This window comes from Sinocyclocheilus grahami, unplaced genomic scaffold (genome assembly GCF_001515645.1).
Source record: "Sinocyclocheilus grahami isolate Dianchi unplaced genomic scaffold, SAMN03320097.WGS_v1.1 scaffold257.1, whole genome shotgun sequence".
NCBI lineage: Eukaryota > Metazoa > Chordata > Actinopteri > Cypriniformes > Cyprinidae > Sinocyclocheilus > Sinocyclocheilus grahami.
In genome coordinates this window covers 862,331-889,034 of record NW_015505436.1, presented here as the reverse complement: position 1 = coordinate 889,034, position 26,704 = coordinate 862,331, and the positions used below count along the sequence as shown (strand labels likewise).

The 26,704-nt window shown below is 36.3% G+C and overlaps 1 protein-coding gene across 1 annotated transcript in view; it reads left to right on the top strand.

The window, feature by feature from the left end:
* cadps2 (Ca++-dependent secretion activator 2) overlaps nt 1–26,704 on the top strand; it is a 159,301-nt gene that overhangs the window by 69,176 nt on the left and 63,421 nt on the right. Inside the window, exons 5-6 of the mRNA XM_016290322.1 lie at nt 22,403–22,514; nt 22,901–23,040. Of these exons, the coding sequence (XP_016145808.1) occupies nt 22,403–22,514; nt 22,901–23,040 (252 nt within the window). The remainder of the gene's footprint in view (nt 1–22,402; nt 22,515–22,900; nt 23,041–26,704) is intronic.

The window sequence follows — 26,704 nt, the reverse complement described above, 5'->3', positions numbered from 1 at the left end:
AAGCATTATAGCCTATATATATAAACAAATATATTACAAATATATATCAAGCATTATAGTATATATATATATATATATATATATATATATAAACAGCAAAATTCTGTTTAAAATAGTTTTATATAAAGTATAGCATACAGGTATCACACCGCATGACGCAGGGCTCCAGACTATGATTAAAACAGTCGCATTGGTGACCAAAAAACTTAGGCTACGTTTGCACTGTCAGTTTTTGGGATTGACAACTGCACTTCCTTTACAGGTGTGAGTCTCGAAATGTCCCGTTCACACAGCAGCTTACAGTTGTGTTTAGAATACTGTATGAACGTGCAACGAGAGTCAAGCCCGTATTCCTTACTAGTAACCATAGCGACAGTGACCAAAGTAAAATCAAAGATGGCGACGTCCATAAAACTGAAAGTCTTAGCACTTTCTGACACGACAAGAGTCCAATCGAGCCGCGAGTTTTTCCGTCAAATCTTCATTAACCGACAGCGGCTTTTACATTTGGGTGGAGAGCGGAGCATTTAAGTAGCGCGCAGAACACAAAACAGACGGGGAAAAAGAACAGACAGTTCTCCGGTGGAAAACTAACGGGATCTAAAACTTTCAGATGACATACCGCTCATTTCTCCACTGCTGTAAGTTACCGAAATCACACATGAAAACACGTAACACATGTTAGACACATTTGTGCAGCAGAGCAGCTCTCTCGCACTGTATGACGTGACAGACACTAGTTGTCCAGTCCGGTTCCACAGCGCATGTTTTCTGAGAATGCGGTTGTGAATCCTAAAAATGTACAGGTGTGAGTTCGGTTACAGAATGCGATTTTCATGCCCGTAAATAACCGAACTGTGTGTGAACATAACCGCATTAAGGACTCAAATACAGGACTGACAACCGTATTCTGCTGCTGTGAGAACGTGGCCTTAATTTGCAAGTGAGATTTTTGCTGAGGTCACTACTGGCGACTATAGAAATGTACATGTTATTTGCATGTAATGCCTTTTTTCCTGATTAGTTTGCGATCACATCTTTTGTTATGTTGACATAATAAACTGATACGATGCGCATCAAAGTTTTAGTGGAAAAGAAGACTTTCAAACAGTCCTCATGTCTGCCGAACGCCAGCGCTGACGACACACCTGCTAAAAGCAGCTCCAGTTGTGCAGCGCGAGAGAGATGGAAAATGACAGAGACATGCAAGGTAAAAGTGCAGAAAAGCAGTGTCTATGTCATGCACAACTTGAACAAACTACAACAGGTAAAGCTGTCAGGTGTGTGGACATTAACAATATCATTAACCATTCTCGTGTATAATCGATGCTAATATGGCCTCTTGTTCTCAAGCTCTATAATCTATATGCTGTGTTCTGTCAATGCTTGAACTTCATATTATTTGTAGCACACTTGCCGTCCAATAATCGTTATAAGCTTTGTGCTTTGTTACCTTCTAATAAACAAAGTATCAGCTTTAAAATTCTGCCAAATTCATAACGAAATTCAAACAATAAATATGGTTTTGGCATTCCTTGATGCGACATAAGCAATCACTTTAGCGCCTCAGTCCAAGCCGCACATGAACTCATCGTATATTTCTCTTTACTACTGTAGTACAAAATAAACAAAATGTATGCGGAAGCCATATAAAACTTGAAAACAATGCCACGTAACAGCACATTTACCCTAGAATAAACTTATAAGCTCATAAGTCAGCTAGAAAAAATAACTATAAAGTGGAGCATTTTGCTAAATTTATGCGCTGTATTACATATTCATATTTTTACTTAACCTGTTGTCTACATAAGAAACAATGCAAGGAGCTAAAGATACTGTCAAATTCAACACCTCCTATAAAACTGCATATTGCTAATGAAAAAAAACAGACTGGATGTGTGAAAGACATATAACAGCATTTATAGGATGCATCGAGGAGGAGCCCAAACTACACTCAGTGGCCAAGTGATGCTGACGGTTATGGTCCATGATATTGGTACAGATTCTGTGTAATAAACAATTCTTTGTGACTGTATATAGTTCTCAAGTTGGAAAAGACATTTGGTTCCCACTTCCTAGGACATCTACAAAATGGATTAAAATGCTGATAAAGACAAGAAAAGATGAGACATAAACACATGACAGTATGATTGAAATGTTAAAAGTGTTAAAAAATAAATAGGCTTAATTTTGTTTCTTATAGGACCCAATGGCTCCTTAGTTGATTTATTTTTTTTGACTGGAGCCCTGTGACGTCAGCTTTTCAAAAGTATTTCCTTTACATAACTACTCGTATATCAGCATTTTATGTTGACATACCTGTATTTAAAGCTACATTCCCTGGAGAAATCACACGTTATTTTCCCTGCCAAATACTTTAGTCATTTTGCTTTACCTGGCTAGATCCATCTTGCTTTAAATGAGAAGTATTTTTCTCTGATAGCTGCTCCACCCGGTGTCATATTCCTTTGCGGAGTGAATGCTGAGGGAAGAGAATGAGGGAAACCGAAAGAGACGGTAAGCATGACAATTGAAATGTCAGTAAGTGGAGGGTGTCACACAGAGGAAGAGGAAGATCTATAACAGGACTAGGAGGCAGCGACAGAGAAGTGACAGACTGAGGAGGATGAAGACACACAAGATCCAAGAAACAACGAAGAGCAATAACACAAAGAAAAGAACCGGATAAAATGAGATTGACTGGATACTGTAGATACAAACTGAAGGGAATGAGAGGGAAATCATGAAAGACACAATAGTAGTTTATAGAATGCATTTTTTAGATGCACGAATGTATTCATTAACCCTTAAAAGAATGTTCCAGGTTGCAGAAATTCATGAGCAACTTATCTTTTAAATCATATCATCTCATGGTCAACCATAGATGAAATGACCCCATTAAATCAATCAGTTGAATAATGAATCAAGCACCTGTGAGGTGTGGAACATCTGGTTGGGGCGGACAGGCAGGTGGGTCGTGTCTCAGGTGGACACCCTGAGAAATCCAGCTGTGCCCTTCTGATCAGAGAGGCCAGTCGCTGTTCTCCTTTCAGCACCTGTCATCCTCTTCCTAACGAACACATTCAGCCTCGCCTCGCGCTCTCGCCACCCTGTCATCTCTCGTTAGCGCGCCGCGCCGGGGCCGGAGGACGCGCTGCGCAGGTGAGCCACTGTGAAGCAGTAATGAATTACCACCTCTGATGGTGCAGCGATACTCATATCTGTCTGACAGGGTCAGGGCAAACCATCAAAAACAGAGGCGGCGCGTCCCAGTGACACTTACTGGCTTACAGCTAAAAAGGATTGAGTTACAAAGGGTTTTGCTTCCTTAATTTTCTTTTTTCTTTTAATTTTAATTACATTTTTTTATGTTTATTTCTTTACTCTTTATCTATTTATTTATTTATTTTTATTTTGTGGGAGAAGCGAGGCATTTTTTTGCATAGTTGATATTTAAATTATATTTAATCATTTTAATTTATATCCATCAATATATATATATTGTAAATACAAAGTATTGAATAAGATCTGGTAACACTTGAATGCTTGACGTATTTTAATGCATTAATTATGCTTTGTAATACACCTTATAATGATTGTAAGATCACAATAATTGCAACCTCAGTTCATTCATTTTAATATTCATTATAATACTTAACTACTGTATTAATTGTTACAGAAAATGCATTAAAACACATGACAAACTACCAATTAAAAAAAATCTACAAATATAATGCATTTTAAATTTGGTTACTGTTATTTATAAAAATGTATGAAGCATTGCAATATACATTATTTAATACATATGTAAAGACTTTTTTTTTTTTTTTTACTGAATTTTTACTGAAACATTTTAATATGTAAAACGAGACTCCTCTTTCTCAGTTTTGAATGATGACAAATTAATCTAACAGTGTTTTGAAACTAATCATTACAAATGAAACTGATTCACAGAAATGAATCAAAATGACACATGGCGACTCATTATTTTAACAATTTTGAGTGATCCAGATTAAACTATGAATTGAGTTTAAATCGATTCATTACAGTGTGAACTGATTCACAAACAGTTCACAGAAATGAATCAAATTCAACAACTCTGTCCATTTGACATTAAACTAGGCATTGTTTTCCATATTTTACAAATTTGACTATATAAATGAAACAAAATATTTTTAATTTTATTAAATTTAAATTTTATTTTAAAACATTTTATCCAATTATTATCATTCTTATGTCTCAATATGACTGATGATTCAGATGAATCATTGAATCAAACTAGGGCTGCCATGATATCAGATTTTTACTAGGCAATTATCGTGGCAAAAATAATTTATGATAACCATAATATCCTCTGTAGAACTGGTTTGGTTATTAATTATCACGTTTGTAGTATTAACATGATATCAGTATTGCATTTTCTCATTATGGTTATGGTCAATAACCGTATAATGTGAAGAGTCCGAGTCTGTTTGAGTTGATTCACAGAACTTGGCTTTTGTTGATTGTTCAATTGCTGTTAAAGCTTAAATGAGAGATCCTGTTACGAAGCAAGTATTAAAGACCAAATAAAAAGCGAATTAAAATCATTCCAATGTTCTTTAATCTTGTATGGCCAGCTAAATCATCATTCATTTACTGTGAATATTCAATAAAGCACCTGAGCTTAGTATAGAAAGACAACCATACTTTGTTTTATTATTATTTTCGGTTCCAGAATAAAGCTGGTGACTGGAGGTGGCTGCCTTTTAATTGGTTTGCTAATTTAGATGAGGAGGGTAAAGAAAGCTGAGGGAAGATTAGAGCGTGACAGTGGCGTGCTTTCCTCCAGGCTGCTGACGTCTCTCATTAGGGCGCTCCTAAGGCTTGTTGTCATAGAAATTGTTGCCAAACTAACCAAAATAGAGCAGCTAAAGTAAAGCGAACAAGATGGTAACACGGCAACAGAAAAGAATCTGGTGTGCATATGTGTGCGGCTCTGGGGAGGTGCTTGACCATGTTCTCCTCAAAGAAAGCCACAATCAAGCCATTTTAATGCATTATGAGCACAAACCCACTGTGCTGTAGCGCTGGCATATTTCAGTGGCATGTCCACACTGCTGTCCGTGTTTTGGTTGTTTTATTATTCTTTATTCAGCCACTGTTTGAGTCATTGTGCTGGGAAATAGCTGACGTGGTCATTCTGACTGTCAAAACCAGCAATTCATGACATCTCAAACTTTCCAACTGCCAATCATAATAGATTTCCAAAGCTTGCTGTATAAAAACCAGAAAAACTTACATTTGTCAGCACTAACAAGGGCTTACAAGGCTGAATAAGTTACTATAAGTAAAACATATATTATATTATATTTATATATCACTAATCCTATCTTGGCATAGGTTTTAAATTAAATTGATAAAAAAAATTGTCAATTAAAAATGTAATTACAAAAAGTAAAAATGATAAAATTACAAAAATAATCTTTTTTTTATTTTATTATTATTATATTATCTAATCCAAAATTATTATTATTATCATAATAAATGTATTGCATTGTACTTTTGTATTATTAATGTCATATATTTTAAATGTTGCATTACAAATGTTTAATAATAACAATAATAACATCATAATCATTATTATATTATATAAATAGTTTATCCAATCCAAAATTATTATTATTAAATAATAATTATTATATTATTTATATATATTATTATGTTGTTTTTGTTGTTGATGTAAATAATTATAATCATAATTATTTTAATTACACTATATTTTGTATAATATTTAATATCATGCATTTTGAATATAAATGCACACAACAATTTTTGAATTTTAATTTAGCTATTTTTACAAAATACATTTTTTTAAATATCTGAAAAAAACAATTTTGAACCCCACAGATTGTCTTCTGTAAGTATTCTGTAAGGTTTATAGTAGCTCAAATGAATATTCCTGCCCATCCATTAAGAGCAAATCATTAAGAAAATTAATTACATTAGCACACCTTGCAAATGATTAGGATATTATATGTATCTTGTGGTGTTCTCTGAGAATAACAGATGGCTCGTTTCAGCAGAACTTTTTGTAATTCACGAGTGCAACAAGTGAAGCTGAAGCACAATCTGATTGGCCCTGATCTTGACTACAAGGCCCAACCTTATCTTAATTAAATGTCACAGTTCTTGCGGCATGCATTCAGACGTATAGCTCACAGTCTAAATAGCACGCTGACAGCAAACACAAGAGTTATTAGATGCTAATTAGTTATAAATAAGCTATGAATGTTGTTGATTTATCTACTTTTGCACAAGCCTTAATTACCTGTCAGAAACTGAAATAGATGGCACCGTTAATTCTTAATTAGTGGCCGGTATCGTAATGCTTGTTTCATTCGCTTCCCTATGTTCTTTTAATTTTCCGTTTATGCACATATTGCTCATGAAATGAAAAATATTCTTCAAACCGAACAGGTTTGAAGACCAGTGCTGTGAAGGAGAGATGTTATTCACAATTTCCAGCTTAAAAGAAAACCGCAAGCATGATCATTTTGATCACATCCCACCCTGACCTTCTGACCTGCTGTTGTTGCTGGGGTCATTGGGTCTATTATTAGTGGAGTTTACCAGCGGTTTTCATCCCTGTGATGCTCTCATTACTTCCTGCGTGTTTCAGAGGTGCATGTCCTTTAACACACCGATTGGCCTCTTTCCATCTGCCTAGACGTGGCTAACTGCATCATTAAGACCTCCCACATATGACCAGACCAGCGCCGGACTGACAAGAGGCCTTCATCTGCTCTGTTTTCTCTCACACGCTCCTTCTGTGAGATTTTGAGGCGTTTGTGGATTTGCATATGTTAATAGAATGAGTCGATAATGAAGGTTGATGTGATGGGAGCAGTAGATCTGCTCAGTAAAGCATGGCAGACATTAGCCGGCCTATGTTCTTCTGCTATTTAGAGCATCAGAACTGTTCAAATAGAATGTTGTGTTACACAACAGATTGATTAAACAGAAGATTACACTTTTTAGATGATATGTTTTATTTTAGGGATGTTCCGATCAGGTTTTTTGTGCCCAATCTGATTCGAGTCATTGAATATTGAGTATCTGTCGATACCGAGTCCCATTCCAGTACTTTTATTTTCCTAACACTTGGTGCACACTCCAAGTACATTAAGCATTGCACTTTAAATACAAGTGATTTTAATCTGTTGAAACGCAATCAGCAGCGAAAGAGAACTCATTTCCCTAGACTCTGTTTCTGAGCGCTGTCAGAGAGGCCATTTTATAGGCCTTGAACGGTTACACACACTTGTATGTCAAAATGCCCATCTGTGCAAGTATCCTCATAAACACAGTAATTTCGGTCTTAAGTGAAAGCAAACGGCTGAGAAAGAAAACACATGTGTAACAGTATTTTGGATCTGGGCAGCTCTTAAAGTGACAGCAGTCTAAGGGGACGTTTACACGACAAAGTTTTCAGCCAAAAACAGGAAACTTTTTATGCGTTTTGACTGTTCGTTTACACAACAACGGCATTTTGGGGACTGGAAACGCATATTTTTGAAAACTGGTTTCAGAGTGCAAGTTTTTGAAAACAGCACTGTTATCGTTTCCGTGTAAACACCCAATACGGGAATCTTTGAAATCGGTGACGTCATGCGCGTGCGTAGTACGTGTTAGGTATGTAGACATGTGCAGTACGTGTTGATTTTAAAGGCAAGCACGAACAAACATACACAACAATGAGGGAGTATATGGTGCTGTTGTTGCTGCTCAAGAGTTTGCTAATGCTTCTTCAGCAAAGTGTGGATTTACTTCACCAATATTACAACCAACAGCGGAGACGCGTCATATACACACGGCAACAGGTACTGTTTACTAACAAGGTGACTGCGCCAACTACTGGCCTGGCATACGTAATTCAGCATTTTTGGCTGTTTTCGTGGATATGTGAAAACGCGAATCGTTTTGTGTATACGTGAAACGTTTTAAAAACGCATGGGAAAAACTTTTCCGTTTTTGACTACACCATTGTCGTGTAAACGTAGCCTAATATTCCTGCTGTCTGTCATTTTGTTAAACAAACAACACAATCTCTAACTGCTCTTGACTAAATCACTTTTGTAACTTTAATAAGAAGTCAATAGAATAATAGTTTGTCCTGTTTCTTATTTTTATTTAATCGCTGACTGTTTACTTGTGAGCTTGTGTTTTGTTTTGTTTTTTTACATTTTGGGTAGTATTAGTTTTTTGTGATATAAGTAGAACTTCTGAGCCTGTAAGTACAAACTTCCCAGAAGAACTTGACGGTAGCATAAGTGGGATTATTTGGCATTTTTATTGCCCCCCGGGTAAATATCATAAGTATGATGGCTTCAATAAACCATGACACACCTAGCTCTTTCCCCGCCAGTGTTTTTTTTAAAGTTGCCAGCCACCGCCAGCATTTTTGATCATTTTCAAAAAAGTTTAATGTCACCCAGAATATTTTGTTGTATGAATATCTGAACATGCAATGCCAAAACAAAAAACAGAGCTTCTGCTTTAAAGGGGCCGCTTTATTTTATTTTGTACTGTTCTCTGAGGTCCACTTATAATGTTATCAAGATTTTTACATCAAAAAACATCATAATTGAAAAGCTATTTTCTGTCCTGTTTTAACCCCTCATCAGAACACTGTTTGAATAGACGTGGCAGATTGTAGATTCAGAAGTAAACACCCACTGCTATGATTGGCTAACAGTTGTGTATGTTTGACAGCCAACATCATTCACAGATGGACGCTGCTGTGATTTAGGTTAAAAACGCATAAATACTCAGTACACATTAAAAAATCTGTTTAACAGACAAAGCAATAGTAATCACGTTATAAAAACAGTTACTCACACTTGTGAGTTGTGACATTACTGACGGATCCAATATAGTCAGCACCAGTGTTAATTTTGACAGCAAATTTTGAATTCGTTTTAGTCATAGTCTTTTGACTAAAATGCCATTTAGTTTGTCATATTTTAGTCATCTGAATTGATTTTAGTTTTAGTCTAGTTTTAGTTGACTAAATATCATACGGTTTTAGTCGACTAAATCTACAGTAAATTTAGTCGGCTAAAATCTAATGGGTTTAGTTACAGTGTAATGCATTTATTAAGCATTTCTCCAAAATTTCCAACTCATTATATAGGTTTGATATTAAGGTTTTATCATGATAGGCACTGATTTAACTGCGGTGACACACAACATGCCTTTATGTTAAACTTAAATAAAACCACTTCTCATAAAGAACAAGAACATGGTCTTCTTTTTAATGAAATACCAATGGTTATACAGACTAATTATGCATTCTTTTATAGCAACTTGTTTACCATATTCTTCATTCTTTCAAGCAGACATATTTATTTCTATAAATAAATTTAGATTAATCTTTAGGGCTATTAAAAGTTTTTCAGTCAAGAGCAGTGAGTGATTTTCTGTCTTTCTGTTGTTGCTTGATTAACATCAATGACTCGGACAATAGCAACTAAATTAGGCTGCTGTCCCTTTAAAACAGAATGCACAGATGCAATGGATACAATGTACTGATACACATTCTCCCTACTGTTTATGTACACTTAAAGGGGTCATATGATGCGATTTCTATTTTTCCTTTTCTTTAGTGTGTTATATAGCTATTTGTCCATGTATAAGATCTATTGAGTTACAAAGCTCAATGTCTCCCACAAAAGGATTTATTCTATCTAAAAGAGAAGGCTGATCCAGACCGGGCTAAAATGCCTCATTCAAACACGCCCCCACATTTCTACGTCACGATGTGGAAATATTTGCGTAATGCCGCCCAAATGTTCATGCAAAGAAAGGAGTGGTTTCAGGAACCGCAGTAGTGTTGATGCAGCCATGTCAGGGAGACGCTGTGTGTTTCTAAGCAAAAGCACTTTATTTGGCCTTCCGGAAGTAGATGCAATTAGGAATCATTGGTTAAGATTTATTTACAACAGAACAGCACAACCCAGATGTTCGAATTTGTGCAACGCTTTTTATGGATGACAGTTTTGTGAACTAAGGAGAGTAGCCTACAAGGCTGACTGTGCAAAGGCTATTTCTAAAACAAATGGGTAAATTCCGACTTTGCTATGACAATCTGGCGCTTATTCTGAATCAGCTGCTGTAAGTATGTTTTCTTAACAGTTTAAGTATTTGCTATTGACTGTTCAAATGCGGAGTTTTGCACCGTGTAGAGTATCACATCGTGTGTGTGTAGGGATGCAACGATTATAGATTTTGTTGGTACGATTATTGTCTGAGGAATAATCACGGTTTTACGATTATGATGATTATTATGCATTTATTCACTTCCCAACATTACTAATGTATAAAATCACATGAACGCTCTTTAGATATTAAAGTGTTATTTATTGCTGGCTTTTGAAACAGAAATAACACAGTAACCAACAATACAGCAAAAAATTAAAATAAACAAAAGTCCATCTCTCCCATTGGAATTAAAAAAAGGTGATCTCTGCTCTGCAAACATCCATGACAGTATTCCTCTTTTGAAAATAACAAATGGAAATGGAAATAGATCGCAAAAGTATTTTATGTTTTCAGTTTGTACATTCTTTACATTTCTTTTGGACCTGGGGTAGAGAATTTGGAAACATGGTGGAAAAAAAATATTGTTGGTTTTTACTTATGAATAATACAACAACAGGGATAGTAAATAACAAAGTTAATGAAGCAGCCTATTATTAATATACGACTAATATTAACTTTATTTGTCTCACAGGGGAAACCGTTACTAATGATGGAAATAAACTGAAATATTGTAATCAACTGTCATCCATACGTATTCATTTTAATAATCTTTATAATAATTCATATGATTTTACATGTGGCCTGAGAAAATTATGTCTTTTATTTTAGTTTGTGAGATCGGAGATCACGCTGCGCACGTGTACAAACATTCAGGAGGACACAAACTTCTTGAGAATGCTGCCCCGTGACTTTTATTAATAATATAGATTAAATATCTTACTGGAGAGACGCACAGACGCAGGTAGGCTAATTCACACAGGCAACTGTCACCTCTCTCTCTCTCTCTCTCTCTCTCGAATAATTAATTCAAGTAGCTAAATGTTATATTATTAATTCAAATAAATGTGATCTTACCGCACTCTTTCATCTCTTTCTGATCTGAAGCGGGCAGAATGCGGAGCTAATGAGCTGTAGCTTCGCGTCAGGTTTTTCTTGCCTTCACGTCGTGCATTAAAATCGTTCAGTGTACAGCAAGCCGTGCATTATCGCTTATGTATTCGCTCTTTAGCAGCAGTTTTTTACAGCAATATTTAAATGACAGCCTGGTCATTCTTGGTGTAGCCAAAATGGTCCCACACTATCGACAAGCGTTTCTCTGGTGGAAATAAAGCTTTGCTGTTTGGTCCCTCTGTCACAGTTCATCTAATGCATGTAGTAGCCTCCGTGCCTCTGATAAGCACGTCATTTTAAGCTGGTGCACCGCTAGTGTAACTTTTTTCGTTTTGCGCAAGCTCCTACAGTTCCGTTCCGTGTAACAGAAACACTTGGTTTAGCAGAACCTTTACGATTAATTAACCGTGCCGTTTTAAAGTGTGGTTAATCGCGAAACCGGTTAATCGCTGTATCCCTATGTGTGTGTGCACGTGAGAGAAAGACAGGGCCACATCACAGTGGAGTCAGCTTTCTTGGTTGCGCTTGTGTACTGCAAATACATACAAGCATCATCACTGTGTCTGTCACGCGACTCTGTTCCCCTTTCATGTCTTGAACTGATGGTAGAACTAATGACATTATTTACTGTCTTTACATTTATGTTGAAAGCTGAAGCTCGCGATTATGGTAAGGGGCGTTACATTTCCGATGCGTGCTTGTGGTGTTCGGTCAATCACAATGCACCGGGTCAGCTGGCCAGTCAGAGCAGATTGTGCTTATCGGAAGGAGAGGAATTTTGTAGAAAATGACGCGTTTGAGAGAGACGGGGCATAGAGGAACTACAATAATGTACTGAATTAGAAAAATAATGTGTTTTTTGAACATTAAAGCATGTCAACATATTCTGTTTCACCAAATACACAAAATAATGATCTTTAAAATAGTATCATATGACCCCTTTAAGACGTAATCAACTGTGTTTACATGAATACTCGTCAAAACGGACAATTCAACATCATTTTGTGTGTAATTCTTCGTTCATGCGACGCGAGAGAGTACTTGTGTGCTGTGAGACGCGCTTTCTGTGTGTGTATGCTTCAGTGTCTGCGCTCAGAAAACCGGACCGAACTGAGTTCTCTCGCGTCGTCAGATTTATCCATATGTCCGCCCTTCTCTTACTCCCACATATTGACATTTTTTAACGTTTTATGAGACGTGCAGCAAGTGTATTTTAGCTTATGTCTTTTTTTTTTTTTTGCAATGATGATTACTTGTGATAAATAAATGAATAATTAACTGCATATTAGGGCCAACAAATAAAACTAATTTTTTTTTTGTTTTTACAGCGGTGAGCATTACAACCAATAACATACGATTCCATTGAGTTTATTAATGCAATGGCCAATCAAAGGCATTCAGATGAGTCATCGCTGAAAAGCCAGAGTTTTGTTGAGTGCTGAATTCGGTGCACGTTTCGGTGCCCATTGCTAAATAACATGCTCATACTGCAATGACAATGAAGACGTGCAGCAAGTGTATTTTAGCTTATGTCCCGCCGGTTCATATGTACGCATCTAACCTCCGAACCACGCAGCAGATTTGTTCTGAATGAATCTCTTCCCAAATCGTCCCTCCCTAACATTTTCGTCTCGTTTTTATTCGTTGACGAAAATGTCAATAAATTTTAGTCATAGTTTTTGTCATTCAAAAAGAGTTTTAGTTTGTTATCGTCTCGTTGTCGTCGGTGAAAAAAATGTTGTTGACGAAAATTGACAAATTATTTGTCAACAAAATGAACACTGGTCAGCACAGCATCATCTTTTAACTTCAAACTTTCTTGAAAATCCTGTGTCGAATTGTGCCTTGTTTGCAAACGAATTCTGCGATAAAATTAAGTGAACAAAGAACTGACGCGGTCTGCAACCTCATTAAAAATAAAGTTCATTCACTCTTTCCTAACGTTGGGAACAGAAGGAAGACAATGCAAAGACTACAATTTTTTTTCTACAACTTGGCACTACACGGTGTCTTGTTGTGTTCAGAGTAGAGCTGTAGTCAAGTCCAGCTATGTCGAGTCCAAGACAAGTCCAAGACCAGGACTAGTCGAGACCGAGTCAAGACCGAGTCCAGAGAGGTTCGAGTCCCAGTCAAGTCCAAGTCCAAAAGTTTCGAGTCCAAGTCAAGACCGAGTCCAAATGAGAGAAAAAAAAGGATCATCTTCAAGATCATGCAAGGGATTTTTAGTGCTGCAAATCCATTTATCTTTTGCTGAAACTTCTGCGTCTTCGAGCGCAGGTCATAGTTGCTTAGCAACGGCAGACGCCATGGGAGCGCAAGCATAGCGCGCAGGCTACAGAGGGCTTTGGAAAGATGGAGAAAGCGGCGCGCCTAGCGTTTTCCACGAGTTTTCAGGCGTGACATGCAAATGTGGTTTTGTTTTGAGTCAAGACCGAGTCCAAATGAGAGAAAAAAAAGGATCATCTTCAAGATCACATACTTAACTATTGATAATGTATGTGATGCGAGAGACCGCATATCTCCTATTCTAAGAAAATCATTTTACATTATTATATATCCTTTGGTTTGTGCGTAGACCTGCGCGTTCAGCTCTCTCGTAAACTACATGCGCGAATCTCTGGGCGGGGCTAAACAGGCAGCGATGTAGAAGCAAGCGTTGATCATCTTCTGCGGAGGTGGTGTTTAGCCTCACTATTACATAATAGAGTGGTGCATTCCACAAGCTGTCGTTTTGGCAGATTTGCTTCAATATAAGCTGTTTTTAGACTAACAAGAAAGTTTTGATGTTTTTATAGTACAATGACCTCTTAAAGGGTTTTTAGTTTCTCAGTTCATGACCTCAATAAAAAAAGCGTTTTATTCTAGCTTCAACACCAGTGAAAGCACTGAAAGCTGGAAAATTCTGTCAATGGCAGGGAAAGAGTTAATAACAAGCCACACAATGAGGTACAATTCATACTGCATCTGTTGCACAAAAGATGCGGGGCTAGTTACGTAATTTTGTTACGTAAGTTTGTTCAAATCACAAATGATGAGTACCACTTAATTTATATAAAAAAAAGAAGAAAACTTTGAGTGAGCTAGTAGCATTAATGAGGAAAAAAAATTAACTTAAATGATTTTAGCAAATGGCTGCAATATAACAAAGAGTGAAAAATTTAAGGGGGTCTGAGTACTTTCCGTACCCACTGTATATGTGTGAGTGTGTGTGTGTGTATATACAGTACATATGTATGTATGTAATGTATGTATGTGTGTATTTTATATACATATATTTACATTTATTATTGGTTTGTCTACTTTTTTTTTAGCTTATATTATTAGTTATGCTATTTTTTTTTAGCATTAATGAAAAGCTTCATACTTTTAAACCAAGCAGCTTTCTGTTGGTCAAGCAGCAAATTAGCAAATTCCTGATTGCATTGATTCCTATTGAAATAACTAGATTTTGACTGCAAATATTCATAGAACTTTCCAAAAATAATGCACCTTATGTCATTAATTTGGACTCTAGCAAAAGCCTTGATCTACTGAAGATTGGGACACTGACAACTAATATACCTGCAACATGAATCTTTGTTTTAGCTGTTAAAAATTTCAGTGCCATTACAAAATATGCCTGTCTTGCAAGTTTTCATTAATCAAAACTGTTAAAATTAAATTTGTGATTTCTGTATGAAGTTTGCAACATTTGTTTCCCTTCACTACACATTGGAGATGAGCGATAACTAGAGATAAAATCCCTTTTTAAGACTGGAAAAATTAGGCTTTGTCCTCATACATTTACATTTGCACTCGTCCTCAAGACACTTACAGTAAAGGGATAGTTCACACAAAAATGAAAATTCTGTCATTAATTGCTCACCCTCATGTTGTTCCAAACCCGTAAGACCTTCGTTCATCTTCAGAACACAAATTAAGATATTTTTGACCCTGCATAGACAGCAACGCAACTGACACTTTTAAGTCCCAGAAAGGTAGTAAGGACATCGTTAAAATAGTCCATGTGACATCAGTGGTTCAACCGTAATATTATGAAGCTACGAGGATAACTTTTTTTTTTACTCAAAGAAAATACAAATAATGACTTTCTTCAACAATTTATTCTCTAATAAGACTGAAAAACATTTCTGCTAGTGGATATAGTTGATGTTTACTGTTTAAGGTGCATTCTGGAAATTACTAGGAAACAAACAAATAATTTTGACCATTGGACAGCTCTAGAATTTCCCTCCCTTGCCAATGTACTAACTAGAAGCTGAATAATACACAGCCTAGAAGAAACTGGATTGCGTGGATTGGTTATTCCAGTCAACTAGGGCTGCCCTCGACTAAGGATTTTTCTGGTCGACTAGTAGTCGTTCATTTTAAGCATTAGTCGACTAATCACACGTTTATTAATAAACCATTTAAATCATTATAATGAGCCTTTAATTGCCTTAAATAGCCTAATAAGCACTCAAGCACATGCATAAAGCCTGCCACAGCGCACCAGCAGAAGTAATGATTATGAATGTGCCAGGGAAAACAGTAAGGAGACTGCATTAACATTTTAATAATTTGATAAACTAGTGCTTTCTTTGTTTTCGGCTTAAGTCAAGAGATGAACTCGGCGACTCTGACTCATCATCTCCGCAGCAGTGATGTGCCTATACGCATGTTTCATACGAATTACATAATCGGAGAATATTTGTTTTCCATTTGAATTGGTTCATTTGAAAGTAGACATTTCACTCTTTATAGACATATTTTTAATGTCTGTAAGGCAAAGATATACACGGAGTTTTGCGCTCAAGTTCACAGAGACAGAGACGGTAGAAAGCCCATCCTGTTTGCGTCCATTATTTTACAAAAGCGCAATGTTTTGTTGTTATTGTGAGTGCACACAAATAAATAAGGGAGGGAGGGCTTCACTTCTGCGGCTCTCTGCCTGATGCGCATGTGCCGATCAATGTGTGCTACATTGCTGTGGCGCGGAGGGGCGTCGGAACTCGACAGTCTCAACATTTCCCGACCCGACCTGATATTTAGATTTTTTTATTAGTTTGACAGGGAAAGCTGTTTTGTTGTTATTGTGAGTGCACACAAATAAATGTAGAGTCTTATGTATTACTCTTATCTGTATGAACAAAAATGACAGAGTAGCCTATTTTAAGAGCAAGTGAGCACTCCAGCGCCTCCATCTGTCGTGCAGTGAGCATGCTTATACACTCAACACAGACACCTGAACAGCACACATTTTTCTAGGTTAACATTAGATTGAGTGAGCATGTAAAGCTGTTAATTCTTACACATTTCAGAGGATAAGCCATATTTGAGGTCGATGAATGATAGGCGAGCGTTTGGATGTCCTGCCCGATGTACTGTATTACCAAAGACAAGCCGTTAACGATCTGTCCGTCACAGACTGCGTGACTTTGCCTGTGCCCTAAAAGACACTCAATACATCTCCCTCACATTTCAGGATTTCATATTGGTTTTCATTTATTAGGTTCCATATTTGTTGTTTAGTATTTGTGAAGTTATTGTATATTTATAGCAGTTACTATCAGTAGCTTTCGTACTATTTTAGTACACTTTGATTGCGGACTTGAACTGATTGCTACTTTGACCAGGTAAATGCAGGATCTCTTTTCTCAGAGAGCTCCTGAATCAATCTTACCTCCAAGTGTTCCAGTATCGGGGCGATATGACAAGGAGGAGGAATTCATCAAGCCTAGATGAGCTTTCTTGCTCTCTGTGAAAGGCAGGTGGCCTTTAAGAGTGTTGTGTAGTGTTGAATAGAAAGATGACTCAGATCACACTCATTTGCCCAGCCATTTAGCAATATATGTTTAACAGATGCAAAGAACTTAAAGTCTGGAAGTAATGGCCTGTCTGTCTGTTTGTTTATTTTATTTGACTACTTTTCATGACCATTTTAGCACAACTTTTCTTTGACCCGGCTGGGTTTTTTTTGTTACTGTGTCATTAAGATATAGATCCAATGGATGGTCTTTTTGTACTGGATTGTTTTTGTGAAAGTTACAGTATGATTACATTGTACACAAATAGATGATATTACTCAAAGATCAGGGAAAATTTGCTTCCTCCTGTTATGACCTCTGTAAAACATTTCTTAACTACAACCTAGCATGATATTGGCAACTTTGTGTTGTGCACTTATATTAAGGATGCCAATTGTTGTGGGGTTTTTCCCTCTTATATTCCATTTCTAAGACCTCTTATTATTCCCGTTTTTCTCCTGCAGACACTGGAAATTGAAATGTCACTTGTAATCTCATCAAGGTGAATCAGTGGCGTGTGAGATGATTTCAGTGTGTTTATTGTGCCGTCAGCTGCTGGAGCCGTGTGGTTCAATCCGATAACGCTCACATTTGACCTCACAGTATGACTTAATTAGCACAGAGGAACCACATCTCACAGATCCCAAGTTTCATGCATGTGACCATTTTTGTTAAAGGGGTCTATCATGAAAAACATACTGAAACATTTCTCAAATTTGTGTACAATTATTTTTAAATCGTTTAAAACTAAATTGCAAAATTGACTAAAATGATGGAGGAATAATATAATTTAGCCTATTTATTATTTAAAAAATGTATATGACCACTTCTTTAATATAATGGGTGTTGCAAGTGAAAGTTCCTACTATCGAATGTATGTCAGACATATGTGATTCTATTATACTGGAATTAAATTAGAATTACATTTTAATCTGGCCAGTGGTGTCATTTCCTAGAAATGTGGTTACAGAGAAGGCATTAGACATTTATTATTAGTATTTTATTGGCTTTGTGAACATTACCTACAAATGAAAGCATAATGAAACCCATTTTCTTTAAGGTGTTTATACTTGCATTTCTTTCTTTTTTTTACGTTTTTCCTTGCAGAAGTAGTCTTAGATTAACCTCTCCCCTGCGAATCTCCTGAGACCATTTAGGGATGATTATTATTCCCAAATAATGTCAGTGTCTGGTTCTGTTAACATGAGTATGTTGCAAACAAATGCAACTAAATTTAGAAAGTCCTTTTCTATGTGAATAAGGTTTTGCATTATTGTACTGATTTTATTAGATGCAAAGATCTGTTGTTTTGTTGCCAGTAGGCAGCAGTTTGCTTAATGAATAATCCTCCCTACTTGTTTCAGGGGTTCAGACAGCCTCTAGGTGGTGAGAGGTCAGTTTTAGACCAGTAACATCAACAGACCTCCCAAAATATCCATCCATTGATGAAGCTCCCCAAGGCGGGTTTGGGCTCTAGACAATGTCAGTCAGAGTGAAGACTGAAGGATCTTGTCTGTCGGTGTCATTGGTAACAGCTGTAGCTGAAATTTAGTGTTGAGTTGGACCAACCGTTCATACAGTAAGCTTTTCTTACTTCAATTGGAAGTAAAGTCCGCACTAGGGGCTTAGTAACTATTAGCTAGTTTGTAACTCTGTACTTAATTTGGTTGCACTGTTAGTTCTTAAGGCAGAGTGTAACTTAGCTTGTAACCTCTCCATAAATACCTTCAATACCTTTAATGATTCAACAGCAGCCTTGAAATTCAAGAGTTCCTCACATTACTAATGGTAAAAATAATGGTTTCCATTGAAATATGATAATTGGCTAATCATAAAGTAACATATGTCTTTTTATATGTAAGTGACATTAAGAAAGCCAATTTGAAATTAATAAGGAGCAATAACAACAACAAAAGGAAAACATAAGAAATGGCATTTATTTATTATGATTGATTTTATTTGGCATGGACAACATGGAGTGATGCACACAAGAGGTCTGCTGTTTAGATTGGATTTGTGTTGAAGATCTGCAAGTCATTTATTCGCATGTTCTCTCTTTTAAAATGTAAATAAGTGTAAATGTCAGCATTATCATATGTCTAAAGGATTGAAGTTTATCAGGTGAAACATGAGTTTATTGATGCATTTCAGTCAATCTGCAATTTTATGCCAAACGTTAATCCTGATCTGAGGCTTCCATAAATATTTATTTGTATGTAGAGTTATGTTTCAACTAAATTTAAAGGTGCATTGAAAAGAAAACATATAGTAGTGTGTAAGTTGTAACTTATTGCCCGTACACATCGCAGCAAGGCCAAGTTGTAACTTATGCCCTGGGAAAGTTAACGGTAACAACTAAAGGCTGACACAAGCCAACAGTCCGTCATCAGCGAACATTGGTCCGTTGTTGAGCATCTGTCAATCCACTTTTTGTGGTGTGTTGCGCAATGTCGGCACTAGTAGCAGCTGCTTTTTGGCTGATTTCGCATGTTGAATCGGCAGCGGGCAGTCAGTGAGATAGATCACTCTAATTGGCTGTTCTGCTTAGCGAATCAGTTCACGAGAAAAAAAAGCATGTTGAAAGCGAGAAAATTACAATGTCAAGCAGACACACAGAGAAAACTGTTCTAATTTTACGCCATCTTACCCGAGCATCTAATACATATTCAAAATGGTAAGCAAATTCTGCTTTGTTTACGTTTTTTAGTTCCGCAGTCCTGATTTCGGTTTCTCTTTTTGAATAACGAATATAGACTATTGCCACCTGCTGATATATACAGTTATAGGGATAGTTCACCCAAAAATGAAAATTCTGTCATTAATTACTCACCCTCATGTCGTTCCAAACCCGTAAGAGCGTTGTTCATCTTGGGAACATTTTTGACTTTATGATGATAGGACAGTTTAGAGTTGACAGGAAGTCAGAGAGAGGGGGTGGGGGCAGGATCAGGAAAGGTCCTCGAGTTGGGATTCGAACTCAGGACACCCATGGCACGCTGCACACAAGGCTATCGGCGCCGACCACATGGACTATTTTAACGTGTCTTTACTACCTTCCTGGGCCTTGAATGTAGTAATTGTTTTGCTGTCTATGCAGGGTCAGAAAGCTCTTGGATTTCATCAACAATATTGTAATTTGTGTTCAGAAGATGAACGAAGGTCTTAGGGGTTTGAAACGACATGAGGGTGAGTAATTAATACAGAATTAAAATTTTTGGGTGAACTATTCCTTTATTCCTCTTATGCAGAGGCAAAACATTTTGTTTTGCTGTAGTCTTTGCGGTGTGTTCAAGTGCGACTTTTTTAGCCCAGGCACAACACAGTTGGCTTTCGTCACTTCTAGTTTTTAATGGTCAGTTTGGTGTGTCACGACCTTAAGAGCTCAAGATTTTTTGCATTAGCCCTCCTGCTGGTTGATCCTGTAACTATGGCTGCAGAGAGCATCTTTCTCCATTGACTGACTAAAGCCCATTGAGTTGAATGGGAATGCAACCAGATCTTCAGATATTGCACACCTCCTTAGCATATTCATCCAGCCTGGATTCACGCAGAGGCTTAGACACCATAGACTGTATAACCAGACAGTGATTCAGCAGTATGACTCAGTGTTTGTTGTAGACAGTCTAGACTAGCTGTGAAAAGATGTGCGAGTGTGTGCTGAATCATGATTAAGTATTTTAATGCTTTATTTGATACAAGAGAGTCATTGGTTCCAGCATTTGTTCTGCTGAAGCATGTACTTTCTTTATCAGTATATACAGATCTCATATGTTAGCTCAACCAAGTGTACATACTGCACAGTTCTTCTGCATTGCAAGCCTCGTTTTAGTGCTTATGTTACAGAGGAAACATGCTTGGCTTGCCATATGACATTCAAAACACTGTCTGGGGGTTTATTGCTTTAGAAAGCAGAAGAACTGAATTAGATGTGGGAGTCGATTCCTACAGACAATTTGCCACAAGCAACTGTTGGCCCGCTTGAGAGAAAGAGTTAGTTTGGTTATGCTGTTGTGTGTTTACTCAGCTATAGATATATAATATGTCTGTATTTTTTGTAGTGATCTTATCTCAGAAACTCACACATAGATGTGCACTGACAGACTGATATGCAAGAATGCTATACATAAAGATGACTCTCAGTCACGCTCTGCCAGCTTTCCTGACAGACTTGCTTTTAGAGTCAATATTTGTTTTTATGTCATTCTTTTGGAGTTAAGTCATGTTTTTAGAGTAAAGCTATGTTTTTAAGTCTTGTTTTTGAAGTCATGGTTTGTAAGCCAAAATTGACTTTTGAGTCTAGTTTTTGGAGTCGAGTGTTGTTTTGCATTTAGGATTTGCTTTTAGTCTTTCTTTTGGACTCAAGTTATGTTTTTACATCTTTTTTTTTGGGTGGAGGGGTGTAAAAATAATTTTTTTAGTCTTACTTTTGGAGTAAAATTGTTTCTACAAGTCTTGTTTTTAGTTTTGCTTTTAGAGTCAATTCTTGTTTGTTTTTTTGTTTTTTGAGTCAGAAGTCAAGTCTTGTTTTAAGTCTTGTGTTTGGATTCATTTCTTGTTTTTTTAAGTCAAGTTATGTTTTAAGTCTTGTCTTTGGAGTAATTTCTTGTTTTTGAAGTCAAGTCTTGTTTGAAGTCTTGTGTTTGGAGTAATTTCTTGTTTTTGAAGTCAAGTCTTGTTTTAAGTCTTGTGTTTGGATTCATTTCTTGTTTTTTTAAGTCAAGTCGTGTTTTAAGTCTTGTCTTTGGAGTAATTTCTTGTTTTTTTAAGTCAAGTCATATTTTAAGTCTTGTCTTTGGAGTCATTTCTTGTTTTTTAAGTCAAGTTTTAAGTCTTGTGTTTGGAGTCATTTCTTGTGTTTGGAGTCATTTCTTGTTTTTGAAGTCAAGTCTTGTTTGAAGTCTTGTGTTTGGAGTCATTTCTTGTTTTTGAAGTCAAGTCATGTTTTAAGTCTTGTTTTTTGGATTAATTTCTTGTTTTTTTAAGTCAAGTTATGTTTTAAGTCTTGTGTTTGGAGTCATTTCTTGTTTTCAGAGGTACATTTTTATTTAATGTCTTGTCTTTTTATTTCTTTTTTTTTAAGTTAAATTTAGTTTTTTAGTGTTGCTTTTTGAGTCAAAATTTTTTAATGTCTTGATGTCAAGATCTATCATATGCAAACAAACTAAATGTTTGGTCTGTTTTATTTGAGCTTTCTTGTTAGTGTAAAAAAATTAAATGAACAAAACACTGAAGTAAAAAAAATATATACATATAACAACAAAATCAAAGTTTTACAAAAGCAAATAGACACTTTACCATCCCACATACTAATTTGATCAAACAAAGACAGGAAATATTCAGCAGACCCTTCATCGTCTGGAGAAGTGGTGAATACAAAATGAAGTCTCCTATTGTGACGGCTGATTTGTTTTCTTCTTCTACAGGTGGGGCACACAAGGAGATTTCACCACCACACACCCCCTGCCCGTGGTCAAAGTCAAACTCTTCACCGAAAGCACCGGAGTCCTGGCTTTGGAGGACAAGGAGCTGGGCCGGGTGAGGTCCACCGCTGAGGTTTACATCAAGCTACCTCTGTGTTCGATCTGCACAACATGCTCAATTATTGGGTGATGTTGTGGGAACAGATGTTCTGCACACAGTGCGTGCACATATGTTTGTATGTGTGCGAGGGGAAAGTGAGCTACAGGCGAGGAAATCTCTAGTCATTAGGGCTCACGCTCCTAGAGTAACAGATGGAGACTCCCCATTAGAGACTCGCGCCAAACAGACTGCACCTCCTCCATCAATTTTCTCCTGCCGTCTCTCCCTGTTCATCAGTCTAACCATCTTTTTCTCTCGTCTCCCATCATCCCTTTCACACCTATCTGCAGCTGCCTGTCCAGGTGTATCGGTCTTAATAAAGTTTCTCTCGTTCTGTCCAGGTGGTTCTTCACCCCACCACAAACGGGCCCAAAATGGCAGAGTTGCACAAGATGGTAGTGCCTAAGAACAGCCAAGACGTGGATCTGAAAATCAAACTGGCGGTTCGCATGGACAAACCCCCCAACATGAAGCACAGCGGGTACGTCTGTAATGATGCTCAATCCTGACCTCCAGGATCTGAATACGTACTCATGTGCTATTATATAGAGCCATGAGAAGAGAGAAAAACAATGCACGAATGAAAACTACAAATAGAAAATCCATGGATAAATAAGTTTTATTGAATAATATACGGGTCATTTCTCACAGGTAGGAAATAATCAGCATTATTTCAGCATAAATATAGAATAAATATGTAAGTCTTAAAATAAACTTGTAATGGTATGTGTCAGTTTGTGTGCGTGTGTGTATATATATAGTTAGCATTTGATTGAATGGGAAAAAAACTAACACCATTTGGCTGGAAGCAAGTTTACATGAATGAGGTGCTTTGGACAAAATGTGGTTATAGTGCCACCTTGTGTTCATTTATTATTTTTGTGCATCTCCTCATCTCACACATTACGTTTCCTTGGACTTCCAGGAGCCTCTCAGGAAACAGTATCTTGTCCCTAGCTTGTAACACTCCAAAGAGAAAGGAAAACTTGAAATCGCATCATATGATCCCTTTAAAGGATGTTCACTTTCAGAATAAAAATTCCTTAATAATTTTCTCACCCCCATGTCATCCAAGATGTTCATGTCTTTCTTTCTTCAGTCACAAAGAAATACATTTTTTTTGAGGAAAACATTTCAGGATTTTTGTCTATATGGTGGACTTCAATGGTGGCCAACAATTTGAACGTCAAAATGCAAACTTTTGAACGTTTCAGTGCAGCTTCAAAGGACTCTGTACACGATCCCAGCCAAGGAATAAGGGTCTTATCTAGACCCTATTATTTTCTGAAAAAAATTAATATTTATCCACTTTTTAACCACAAATGCTCGACTTGCTCTAGCTCTGCGATGCACATCTTCACACATTACGTAATCCTGTTGGAAAAGTCACACGCGGTTAGTTCTTCGTCTTTGTACTTCGTTTAAAATCTCCATCTCATTTTCTCCTCCAACTTTAAAATCATCCAACATTGTTGTTTTACCTTTTTTGTAAAGGGCATTTTACTTTTTTTGCATGTTCGCTTTGTAAACAATGGGTCGGTACTTCCGCCTACGTCGCGCATGATGATGCACATTTAATTTTAAATTTTAATTTATTATTTATTTGTATTTATTTATTTATTTATTTTCTAATTAAATAATAAATAATAAACATTCAAATAAATAGCAACATTTCATAAAAAATGACAATATTAGACATAAGTAAACAAACTTAATTATAAAGTGTGTTTATTTTAAATTTGCTGTTCAAGAATTCAGTTTTGGTATGTTTAAAAGCAACAAAATTACAAGGGAGGAGAAACAGATTACAAATTAAAATGTAAACAGTGTATATTCAAAGAGCAACATTGAAAACATTAAATAAAAAATTGGCACCGTTAAACAAGTAAATCAAATATTTAAAAGAAAGCATTGAAACAGTAGCTTTTTAAAATTTGCTGGTCAAGAATTCAGATTTGGTATATTTTAAAAGCAACACAATTGCAAGGGAGGAAAAAAATTACAGATCCTTCTGTCTCTCTGTATTTACTCATCCAGAATGGGCTCTGTCAGTTAATGCCAAAGTTCCAGTACCAGCTGCTGGGGTCCTTCCCTCAGCGGGACGGGGTCAGGGGTCAGATCACTGCCATCAGCCTGCTAATTACACAGAGGCCCTGTGTGCTTCCTCTATAGAACAGCTCCCTGAGAGGCCTGCTCTAATTGGCAGAAGCCTCTTCAACCTGCAATTACCTTTTTAACGGACCTCACAAGACATTGCAGAGGACCACTTACACGCTCAGACAGACACAAACTTAGACCATTCTCACACAGTGCTGAGACATATTGATAATCAAAGTTATATTAATTGTGACATTTTATTGATTTGCTCTAAAATAGAAACTCTAGTTACTTGCCTTCTTTCCATAAGACACTTCAGACAATATTTTTAATGAATAATACTTGAAAATAGTATTGTGGTGCATTCAAGTTGGAAAGATCACATCTATGAGTTGAACGCACATGAACGCCACAACAAATCTACAACAACTCTAAACTTACTTTTAGCGCTGAGGTTCAAAGTTTATGATATATATGTGAGAAAACAAGTCGGATGCAATGGATGCAAGTGATTGTAAATTTCATGGGGGGGAAAAAAAGAAGAATTTATGGCCACACTTTATTTTAAGGTCCAATTTTCGCTATCAACAAACCATTAACTATGACTTTTGCCTCAATAAACTCCTAATTTGCTGCTTATTAATAGTTAGTAAGGTAGTTGTTAAGTTCAGGTATTGGGTAGGATTAGGGATGTAGAATATGCTCATGCAGAGTATGTGCTCTAGAAGTACTAATAAACAGCCAATCTGTTAATAATAGGAATGCTAATATGCAACTAGTTATTAGTTAGAATCGATCCCTATACTAAAGTGTTACCGAATTTATTTACAGTAAATCTAAGTTGAATGTACAAAATACACTTTCCAATAAGGTTCCATTATTTAATATTAGTTAATGCATTAACTAACAATGAGCAATACATTTTCTAAAGTATTTATTAATCCTTGTTAATGTTATTTAATAAAAAAACATTGTTCATGTTAGCTCAAGCCCAGTAAATAATATTGATATTGATACAATGTTGAAATTAATATATTAACTAAGGTTAATAAATGCTTTAAATGCAGTATTTTCATTATTTCTTGTTAACTAATGTAGTTAACAAATGAAACAAAAATAAAAAGTTACCCAAATTGAAAATACAACACAAGAATATATGATTACATTTACAACAGATTAATCATTTAAATAAAAACATAAAAAAGCAACAACAAAAACTGATTTACATTCATTCATCATTTTGTAAAAATAAAAAGTAATTTGAAAAATATTGATACATTTGCTGAAAAGTTACATCGCCATCTAGCTCAGACCAAAGTGACTTAAAACACAGCTGAGCTGACATTGTAATTACGACTTTTTGACTTATAAATACATCAGAAGGATCATATTTACAAATGCAATGCTCATGAACGCCACCAAAAAGTCATTATTAAAGTAATTACAAGTGAGAAATTCTGATCTTTCTTTAAGCCCAGAGTTTCCCAGTTGGAAGCCTGTCAATGCGAAAGAAATGGTGGATAAAATGGATACAACGTCTTAAGGATAAATTTGTTGCAATTAATAAATGTTTTCCCCATTTACAATAAAATATGTAATTTGCATGCAAAAAAATAGTACTTTGATTGTACAATATATATAGATATATATATGTATATATGAAAACATAAAAACAAAAATCCAAAACACACCCCAATGTACACTCTTTATTCGTAATTTTGTAAAAGTAGAGTTTTAAAAAAAAAACATTGCATTGCCATCTTTCTCTGACCAAAGTGGCTTGGAACACATTTGACGTCATAATTACGACTTCCCAGGAGGACTTGAACGCAGCATTTGACTCGTGCAGCATATTCCAAATCACTCTAAAGCCACATTTGTGTGAGGAACAGGCTAAATTCATGATGCTTTTTGGTCTCATTTAAGATTTGTATGACCAAAATCGTACCATTTCAGTCTTAGGTTTTGTCCAATTACTCATATACCCACACACAAACACCTGATGACTGTCCCAGTGCATGGGAAGAGAGAGAGAGAGAGAGATCGGC